The 11,184-nt window shown below is 36.2% G+C and overlaps 1 protein-coding gene across 19 annotated transcripts in view; it reads right to left on the bottom strand.

The window, feature by feature from the left end:
• The window catches only part of EPB41 (erythrocyte membrane protein band 4.1), a 192,805-nt gene that overhangs the window by 28,526 nt on the left and 153,095 nt on the right, over positions 1-11,184 (bottom strand). For 9 of the 19 annotated variants that reach the window (XM_081817911.1, XM_081817904.1, XM_081817898.1 and 6 more), the window contains 2 exons: positions 10,893-10,955; positions 5,825-6,001 (listed from right to left, as the gene is read on the bottom strand). In XM_081817911.1, the coding sequence (XP_081674037.1) occupies positions 5,825-6,001; positions 10,893-10,955 (240 nt within the window). Of the gene's footprint in view, positions 1-3,990; positions 4,042-5,824; positions 6,002-10,892; positions 10,956-11,184 lie in introns of all 19 variants that reach the window. The other 10 variants (XM_081817910.1, XM_081817909.1, XM_081817914.1 and 7 more) reach the window with 3 other exon arrangements.

Genomic DNA, 11,184 nt, shown 5'->3' with positions numbered 1-11,184 from the left:
AGACTTTTTACTGGTCTGTACTGATACCTTTAGTTCAAATTGTTTGTTTTTGTTTTGTTTGTTTTGACTTATCAACTGGCCATTAAGAAGCTGAACCAGAATAAAACCAATACACAGTTATTTGGATCTGTCTCTGGCATTCAGAATGGAATGAGATGTGAGAAGGAAACTAAGACTATTTACAGCTTTGTTACAAATGTCAGCAGTATTAACGTTAGTTAATACAAAGCTGTAATGTCTAGTATTTTTCCTCTGATAACCACGATGGGTATATCTTTTGAACCTGCACTGACCAGCTTAATCCAATACAAAGGTTTGGCACTTCTCCTCTCAACCATTCTTATCCTATCAATCAAAGAAAGGGCCTCTTCTTTAACCATCAGTAAGGATCTCTGAGGATTCCTGCTGCACTTCAAAAAAGTGAAAAATATTACTGGCTTACGCTAGACTTTTAATGGACTTGTAATAACTCTAATACAAAGGGACACATAATCCAAGGTGAAGTTTGCAATAATAATTATTAAAAAGCTGTGTACCAGGATGAAAACTGGAAATATAATCATAAACAGTTCTAAAATGATTCTGATTATTTCCTTTTCAGTTCCCTGAAAAAATTTTAAAAGACTCTAACCAATGTTATAGTTTTGTTATTTCATAAGGAAAGTTCTTACACTTCTACTTCAAAGATAAAGGGGAGTACTTATGATGATCACTTTCTGTGTCAGAGGACAGCTTTGCAACTTGTCAGGCTGATTGAGGTCTCTCTTTTCTTAATTATGAGTGAATCAAGAAATATGCTTAGTTACAAAATATTTGTTATAAACGACATAGCCTGTGACATGAAAGATACACACCCATAACAGATTTTAAAATTCAACCCGCCCCTTACTTTTCCCATGTTTTGGGAAAGCCTATGATGACAGAAGAGCAGTTTTCAGGAAATACCAGAGATTTCTACATGTCTCCAGAGAAAATAGAATCGTGGTGGGTGTTGAAGGACAAAAGATTCTTGGCATTAGTGTTCTCTCTCTCTCTCTTTTTTTTTTTTGCTGTAAGAAGCCATCATCTTAAAAACAAAAAGTCTTGTTTAGAAGTTTCATCAACTAAAAAGTGTTGAGAAGTAAAACAAAGTGCAAAAATCTCAGTTTGATAACCCCATGAACTCAGATTTTAAAACAAATATTTGAGACAACATTAACCAAATCATCCATATTGGTACATTCAAGTGCCATAAAAAGTAAGCTACATGCAAGGTGTCTTTAATACCGAGGTAAAAAATAACAGGTTAGGCATCTGCGTTGTGTTGTGAAAACAAAGCACACTCATATTTACTTCAGGGAAGCCTTAAAAATCAACATGCAAACAGAGGGACACATACTTGTCACAATAGAACGTTAGCTCACAAGGCCATCAATTAAAAACAACTGATTTCAACACAAATGTAAGAATAAACAGGTCTGAAGTCTATCAGGGAAACAATATATCAATATATATTTTAAGCTTGCGATAATGGCTAAATATTGCTTCTAGCAATGTAATTACTCAAGTCATAAAGAAGTAACACAGTATTAATTCAGAGAAGGGTATATTTTTATGTACAGATCTTGAATAAATCTGTATTCTAGGACTTTTAAAGATGGCTACACGTGGTCTGGAAATTCAGCCCTGGCTGGAGGCTGAGGGACACCAGCACGGCACCATTTTCCTTAAACCATCAACATTCTACTTGTGAAAAGTTGGCGTTTAACCTTTGCAGATCCCTCCTATACACCAGGCAGGACAAAGGTGTTTTTCCCTGTACATTTCAGAAGTACACGTAAGAAGGCCACAGAAGTCAAAAGCCCTTTTCCAAAAAAAGGCCTTTGTATATACTGGTTTGATATCTCAAGAAAAGGAGTGGTTATGGATTCATAGATTAAAACGTTATCATTTTAAGGCTTTTGAAAAATTAGCAAGTTGAATTTTTTTTCTTAAACTACAGAGCCCATGCCACACAAATGACTATAGAAGATTAGGAAATATTCCATCAATTGTTTCTACAGAGTATCCTACTTTGCGTGTAACACTGGAGAGGACACGACAGCAGAGAACAATACGAACATGCAGGATAAAAGATTTAAACCTTTTGGGGAAAGTACCAAGTGTCATATGCTTAAATCTGATTTGTCTGAACTTGTTCAATGTCAGGGAGGAAAGCTGACTTGGGCAATCCATTGCTACTCCTTTGTACCCCACAATACACATTCTATAAAGGGTAACATTTTATTGACAGAAAAATGATCACAAAGAGCTCCCCTAGGACAGTGAACTATCAAGATCAGAGGGTATCATACAGGAGATAACACAGTAGAAGTAAATGACAAAAGTTCGATGGTTTTAGTCTTGACATTTCAGATGAGCACCCTGTTTTCCGATCACAGAAAGACCAGCCACCAAACAGCCAACGCAAGAATCACGAGAAAAGACATCAGGAAAGGAATACGAGGAGATGGAAAAGTACTAGAGTAGAGGTGGCACTTTTTGAGAGACTTGTGATCCTCAGGGATTGGAATAGAAACCTTGGGAAGAATTTCTTCATTGTCTTGCTGGGGCAAGTCTCTCTCAGTAGATCTCTCTTGCCTTTTAATTTTCTCTTCATCCTGCACTAACAGAGCACGTTGCTGTGTCTGCTTTCACGGTAGAAGATCAAGAAAGACAGAGAAAGATGAACAAAATGACAGATGGAAAAATGCTCAAAAATGATACTTGGGGATGTGCAAAGGATTTGGGAAGATCTTTTGGGACACTCTTTATTTCACTTTACTTTGGCAATTTATCCCAGCAAAATTTCTATAACACAGTAGAGTATTCAATAGATAATTTTTTGAATGAATGAACATTAGAAGCCCTGAAAGTTCAAGCAATTGCTTGACTTCCTTAGTTACAGTATTTGTTCCTCCTTCAAGGATACTCACATAGGAATTTTGGGTCAGTTTTCCTTGTTTTAGTGCTGTCAATTTTTCTTAGATCACTTGGGCAAAGCCAATAATGAAGCATTCTTCTCGCCATCAGAAAAGTTACTTTTATTATAAATAGAACGGCAGAATATAAAAAGTTATCCTCATATCCCTTCATATAGACTTTAAAAACTGCAACAGTTCATTCAGTATGGCAATTAGCTTTTGCTCAAGGGAATAAAAATTTTAATCCCATACATTTTAAAGATTGCAAAAGAAAAACAAAAGTATAAAAGTTTGTATGTGCCTCCAAGGTCTATCAAAAACAAACGAAAACCCCCCACAAATCTCAACAACTGTAGACTCCCTCCCCCTCTTGCAGAATCATGATTAAAAATAACAACCATCGTGAAGGTTTATACATCACATTAAGCAAAGTACTTTTGACACTTTTAAGGTAAGTTGTCTTTTCCAATTGTCCAACTGAGAAGTTTTTCTCCCCCGCTAATTTCTGTGCTCTGCCATCTAGTCAAGAGATGTTATCTATGAAAGGAAAAACTTGGCTCTAAGTTCTCTCAGTGGGGCCAGCCTTCTCTGGTCAGTTTGGAATTTTGACACAGGTTCTTTGCACACCCCTAAGTGATATGTATCAGGGAAAAAGTAGCTGGGGGACTGGTCAGCAAAAAAGAAAAAAGGAAAAGAAAGGATGCAAAATCATAATGATTTTTAAAAGAATATAAAGAGGGAGAAGAAAGACAACATAAAAAGAACAGGGTACAATTAAATTCATTTTCTCTCTGAATACATACTTACATCTTCATGCAGCTTTTCAACCAGCCATGCGCCGAAATAAGCAAACTGAAAGCTGCAAAAGCTGCAGCAGTGGAAATGTTATGTGTTAGGTCAAAAGGCAGTGGGGTGTGAATTCACTAATAGAGCCAAAAGAAAAAAAATTACTCAGCAGCTGCTGTTCAGTTCTAGGGGGAATATCTGCTTAGTGCCATGACAAGAGCAAATTCGGATTGAGAAGCACAAGTCATAACAGCAGCTTTACCTCTGGCCCACCAACCTTTCTTTCCGAGGGAAGGACAGAGGTTTTCTTCACCTGGTCATACACAAATTATATAAAATTCAGTAGCCTTGCAATGCAACAACAATGCTGCCAAAGACGGAAGAGGTATCCCCAGAGAACAGAAATATTGCCCTAATTATTAAAGAAAAAGTAAGATATGCCAGAAAGTGGAGTTATCCTTTTTTATAAAAGGTTATCATAGGACAGTTCTTCTTATTTATTCTGTTATTCATTTAGAGGAGTAATATACAGACACATAGAGCTAAAGTGGCTCAAGTACTCCCCACCAATCTAATTTATAAAAGTCCTTTCTTTAAAGTCCACAGAATGACATACCCATTTCCAACCAGCCCTGAGATGATTTCTGGAAGGTTTCTATTAAGATACAAGATATTTTCTGGAAATGGAGACTGATTCAAATTTACCAAACTTCATCCAAGAGAGCATTAAGTTACTTTTTCAAAGTAATTGAGCATCTTTTACTACTTCCACAGAGTCGAAAAGAAAACTTCTAGAAAATATGCAGTTATGGTTTACAGAGAGGGTTAACCAGGCAAGATAGCAACAAGGCAACAAGACTTTCTCCTGAAGTCTAGATTTATAGAAAGCAGAGTCACTGTCTCAGTTCAGGCCACATTATCTAGATAAAACTGATGTCCATTTACATCAGGGAATGGAGGCTGAAGAGGACAGTGAATAAAAACAGCTGCATCCTATCACCCCCGGTAACTAGCTACCCATCATTCAAGAATTCTCCAGTCTTACTTGGTGAAACTGGTCTGACTCTACTTGGAGAATTCTTAGCCAATTTCAATCACATTTTGAAAAATATAAAAAGTACCCTTTGTGAGTCAACTTTTATCATCTTCTCCAGTTCCAGAAACTAAACAAAGTTGAATAGTTTACCATGAATTCTGAATATAAAGACAAGTTTTTTTTAAGTTATTAAGACATCAATACCTTTCTTGACTAGAATTGCTATTGCTATTGGTGAAAACCAGGCATATAATTTAAAAAATTATTATCATCACTCATTGAGTCATTGTGACTACTTATATAAATATTAACCTATATAGGCTAAAAATTAAGTAAAGAATTTTTAAATATATGCTTAAGGTAACTTTTAAGGTATCCATCACACAGATTCATTTAATTAGATGTAGGATTTCTACAATAGGTAATGACAACAACATAAAAAAAGCAGCCTCTGAAAGGTATCTCCAACTTCCTCTGTGACTATCTTACAAAACAACATGTTAAAAGTTTGATGCTGCTCATAAAGATGAACCGTCAATAATTTTTCTAAAATTGAAATACAATCATTAATATGTGGTGTTCTGCATTCTCTGGCTCAGAGACCTCCTTGATTTATCACATAATTGTGGTCAACCATTCCAGACATTTCTAAGTTGTACAAATGTTCAAATAAAGTTTTAAAAAAAATGTTTATCCTGTTCCAATTTTGACCTTACTAAATTTAGTAAACTCTCTGGTCCTTGGAGGCACAGTTTGAACATAAAGTTCCACTGGCTTATGGTCAATTTGTAAACACACACTAGCCAGAAGGAGGCAGTTCTCAAGAGCCTAGTCATCTAATGGTAGCTCTAAATGGCTCCTGTAATTCGACTGGGTAGCCCATATGACTTAAAAAACAAGTGTTTGATTATGAATACCTTAAAGCTGCAATGAACTAGTGAGGAACCAAAGCTAAATTTCAGCTCTAAACTTACTTATTTTATTCACATACAGAACATTAATATACAATAACATTTATTTCATTCATTCTCACAAGTGGTCACATGGACAAAGTACTCACTCCTTCTCCTGTGGGAAGCTGCCCATTGATGTTAAGTGTTCGGAATGGGGAGTGAGTGGATAAGCGTTTATCCCATTCACTAGGCCGTGGTTCTGGTACAGATTCCATGAAGTTCTTTTTCAGCTCACTGATGCTGGCATGATGTTTTTTTATCTCTTCTTGACTTTTGTCTAAATCCTGTAGTTGAAAGGACAAAGATGCAAAATTATGAATACTCAGAGGAAAAAAACACATCACGGGAAGCCCACCAGACTATGGGCACTGGTAGAAAACACCACATCCAGGGCAGATGTTACTAATCCATAAATTGCATTTAAATTTTAAATATACAACATGGTATATTTGCTTGCCTTTCTTTTTTTTTTTTTTTTTAATGAGGTGCTTTTCTTGGAAGCAGTGAAGCATCATAACCCTACAGCTCTTAGCAGTTCTGTAACCCACAGACCTCACTCCTTAATTTTGCAACTTTTCTTCGCATTAGGATGCAGTGCTAGATCTCCAACTCCTCATCCCAAGAGGGTAGCCTCACAGCTCAATTAGCGTTGGCTTGATATGAACTGATTGAGGCTCAGCTCAGGCAGGATGGAGACAGCAATAGATAAGGAGCAACTATTAAACAAAGGACATGATAAAAGATGCAACTGCCACCAAAGCTGCTTTGCTTTGGTGAGTTGCAATCACACAGCATCCCTCTATTTCTACCTAGAGATAGTTTTGCTTCCTTATTACTAGGTGGATATTACTGGTTTTGATAAACAGGAATAGCCCTTTCTTGTCATAAGAATTTATTACTAGAATTTCTGGCTCAAGCCTTGAGAGCAAATTGTTACCACCTATGAAAAATCACTCAGGTATGTAATATAATGGCTTTTTTTCTTTACCAATACTATTCATGCAAACTAAAAGACTTATGCCTTCCAGGACGCCTGGGTGGCTCAGTCGGTTGAGCGTCTGCCTTCAGCTCAGGTCATGATCCCAGGGTCCTGAGATCGATCCCTGAATCCAGCTCCCTGCTCAGTAGGGGTCTGCTTCTCCCTCTCCCTCTGTGTTCTCTCTCAAGTAAATAAAATCTTAAAAAAAAAAAAAAAGCCTTATGCCTTCCAGCTACTGACAGCTTTACTTCATCCCTTAGTAGAATTCAAAATAGGGACCTTCTTCCAGTAACTTTCAATGGACTGGAAGTAATTTAACAAGAATTCATCAGATACCTTATATATCTTCTCGACAATTTAAAATATCTCAACTGTTCCAGCATATTTGGATACTGGACAACTAGGTTTAATATCCCTTAAATGGGATATTCCAGGGAGAAAGGATCAAAACTTAGGTTAATAAAGCTAGAAATAACATTCAGGTTTATTTAACAGGAGGCATATAAAACTTTTAAAAGGTAGACTTGACCAGAAATAAAATGGGAAATACAATTTAAAGACAAAAACTGAAATGTTCTTTGTCCAACATACTTCTCCAAAAAAGCTCAGAAGATCTATGCTTGAGATCAAAATATGTGGGAACCTGTCACTTGATGAATGCTAAAAATTCTGTGTTTATTATATATCACGGCAGCTCTGTATCCAAGAAAAGCATAATATTAAATATATCTTTTAAAATGCTGTGTAAATTTTGAGATTAGCCTTTCTTTCTTTCTTTCTTTTTCTCTCTTTCTTTCTTTCTTTCTTTCTCTTTCTTTCTCTGTGGGAAACCACCACATTTTGGGAAAAAAAACAAACTCATTTAAATGAAAATTTGTTTGAAAAATTTTTCTGGAGCAACGTATGCTTCAACTAAATAAAATTTTTTTCAAAAGGAATGTCAAAGGGAAAATAGCATAGGAAAAAGAATTGGTGAGGCTCATGACATAATTTTGATTCTGGAGATATTCATTCAGAAAATTCACTTACTAGTCCATTCTTCTTATTTTTGCAAGACTAAACCATGTATATTTGCTTTGAGATCAAAGAGAAAACTAACCCAAAAAGGGCAATCCTGTAGCTTCCCCATAAAATTACCTCTTGCTTGTTGGGATGAAATGTGAGTATAGCCCATGAATATGGGCTTCACCATGAGGAAACAACAGTGTGCACTTTTATTCTAGCTGAAAGCAAGAAAAGCATGTTTACTAGCTAAAGAAAAGCATGAACAAGCTTGGTCAAAGACTCAGTAGTAGGCTAAGCAACTGAGACCCATAAGGCATGTAAGGCTCTGTGACCCAGCTCCTAACTGGAAATTAAATCTGCTTGGTCCAAGAACAACTTAACACATTTGGGAGAGTTACAAGTATGAATGGAGCAAAACAAAAATGAGCAAGAGATGCTATGGTAAAACCATAACTCTCTGGGTTAGCCTCTTAATATGAGAGTGGTGATTTGTTACTCTTCTTGCCTAGCTTTTGATTGGCTTGGAACCTGAGAAAAATAAATGTTTCAATAAAATCAGTAGCTTCTGAAGGAGCTTTCTCCATCCTTCTTAGCTGGCTCTGTTAGAAACCTGTGGGGGCACAGAGTAAAATTAAGATCTCAAAGGGACCTGTTCCAAATAGAATTTGTCATAGACACTTGCTACAGGTTCTCTCTGGGAGATGGAGGAGGAGGCGGTACATCTAAAAATGAACTCAACCTTATTTGGCCAGAACAAAGCATTAGTGGGGGTGGGGTAGGAGAGATGCTTTAAAAAAACAAAACAAAACAAAAAACTCTACTAGAGTGACAGATAACTTGAGAGAACATCCTTATGGGGCGGGGGAGGGAGTGGAAGGGAGACAAATTTTTTTTTTTACTGTAACTAGAGAATGATGGTTAGCCAAATTACTGCGGCTGTTTTTAGGCTAGATACTTTTTGATACTTATCATCTTATAATTTTAGCAGCAGCCAAACCAAACCATTAAATATAAAATGTTCTCAAAAAGTAGTTAGTAGTTTTAATTTTCAAACACACACTTATTAAGAAATCCCCTCTTGTGGCTATCAATGCAATGCTGGGGAAAAAACACATCACACACAGGGACTCTGTGAGTCTCAGAAGCTATAACACACCTCATTGAACAAATGACAAATATATGATTGGGACTGCAGGTTCCAGTCAAAAGGAAGCACTAAAGGGGCGCTGGGTGGCTCAGTCGTTGAGCATCTGCCTTTGGCTCGGGTCATGATCCCAGGGTCCTGGGATCGAGCCCCGTATCGGGCTCCCTGCTCAGTGGGAAGCCTGCTTCTCCCTCTACCACTCCCCCCACTTGTGTTCCCTCTCTCGCTGTGTCTCACTCTGTCAAATAAATAAATAATATCTTAAAAAAAAAAAAAAAGAACAAAAGGAAGCACTAAAAATGGACTAGTAAAGCAAAAGGCATGTTTGGGATTGGGAGATGTTACACTGCCAAGTACATCAACTGACCTCTGTAATTCTTCCTAATCCCAGAAGCAGAACCATTCACGTCTAGTTTTAGTTATGAGCTCAAGCAGAGATCTAGTTGCTGAGTTTGAAATGTCCTAGAGTCCAGCCTTAAAAAACCTCATGTTACATGAGGTAAGTGTACATAAAGCATTTAGTATTGTGCCCATCGTACAGTACGTGATTAATGAAGGCTGGCCATAATTTTTATTACTTTTATTAAAGTACCTTAACATAGCAAGCACTCAAAATACATGTTTTGACAAAAAATAAGACATGGTTAAATAACTATTAGAGGCCATTACATTAAACCAGAGTTCTATCTAAAAAAGTTTCTTCAGATATCCAGTTTAATAATATTTAGCACATTTCTTATATGTTCATCTTTCAGGTCTCAGCTAATATGTTATCTCTCCAGAGAGAACTTCCCTGTCCATCTTATTCAGAGTAGATTTCCTTTCTTAGCACAGCATACTGCTTATTTCCTTCATAGCTTCTATAATAACTTGAAGTAATTTTATCGCTATTTTTTTTAACTGTTTACTGTCTCTCTCCTCCCTACTTCTATACATTGTTAAGTTTCCTGAAGGCAGGAACAATGTTTATCATCTTCCTCTGTATTTGTATTTATATGTCCTTCAAATTTAAGTTAAAATCCCCAGTATCAGAGTTATAGTCATTTCTTTTGGCTCTGTCTTGAGCAAAATCATAAGATAATCTGGTCAACTTTTATATAAGAGTCTTAGTGAGTTATAAACTAATGTAGCTTCAGTGTTTTCCACATAGATAACTCCATGTTCTTTATTTTTTCCTCATAGAGTTCCCCTACTCTTCTAATTAGCTTCATATTTCCCTATCCAGTGTGGAGCCCCAAACTAGATAAGTATACTAATATAACTCTGGTAGAAAGCAAATTATTGTTGAATGTAATGAGAAAATGACCTTACAATTCCTATAATAGACAGTATGTTGCTATTTCTGAATGGAAAAAGTGTAGTTTAATAAAGATAGATAGATAGACCCTAACTCAAATCCTAGCTTTACCAATTTACTGGCTTTGTGACCACAGACAAATTAAATTTCTCTAAGGTCAATTTTCTTATCTTTAAAATAATAATCTTATGGCCACAGATCTGTTTTTGTAATTAAACTATCTTATATCCTATTAACTATGGATTAAATACCAGGTCCCTTCTTTCCTTCCTGTATCTTTTTTCTTTCCTGACTGTCCTGTCATTTTTTGGTATTCCCCAATTTTTAACTCCATTTTGAATTGTGATCATTTCTCCTACTTTTCCACACTCTCTCAGTTCAGAAGATGAAAAATACAGTATGAATTTGATGCTTGAGACATATAGGAGTTTATACTCTTGGAAAGTTCAAGGAATTTTTGACAGTGATGTAGAATTTTCTACAAGTGGGTAAAACAATGGAACCGTGAGAAGCAGGGATAGTCCCAATCATATATTTTTTAGGTAAGTATGACAGATGGAAACTAAAAAGAGTCAGAAGGAGAGATGGTTGCATATCTTCATGTTTACCAACATGCAAAAGCATTTTAAACCTAAAATTCTTTCATGCAATGGCATGCAAAACCAAACGCAGAGTAAAGAAAGGGATGATTGCAAAGAATGCAGAAGGTTATAGGCAACCAACTAAAATAAGCTTCAAGTTCATACAAACCTCCAACATTAAATTGCTATGTCTGATATAAATGTTTTCACCATCTAGTCTCTCTCTCTTTTTCTGTGAAAATGAAAGAGGGAAAAACAGAAAAGCATAAAAAATTAAAATGTTGTTCTTGCGGGAAAAAACTGCAAATTGGCAAACCAAAAAAATTAAATGTCCACAGCGCAGCATATGCCAACATGAAATGGTCACAAAACTACAAGGACACACAGAACACATTACCACTAGAAAACAGATGACCCTATTCATGAATGATGGAAGAAAATGATGACCTTATTTAAATAGA

The sequence above is a fragment of the Leptonychotes weddellii genome, chromosome 4 (genome assembly GCF_054177405.1).
Source record: "Leptonychotes weddellii isolate Sample4059 chromosome 4, ASM5417740v2, whole genome shotgun sequence".
NCBI classification, from domain to species: Eukaryota; Metazoa; Chordata; class Mammalia; order Carnivora; family Phocidae; genus Leptonychotes; species Leptonychotes weddellii.
Note: the sequence above shows the minus strand (reverse complement) of the source record. Positions and strands in the feature narration are given on the sequence as shown.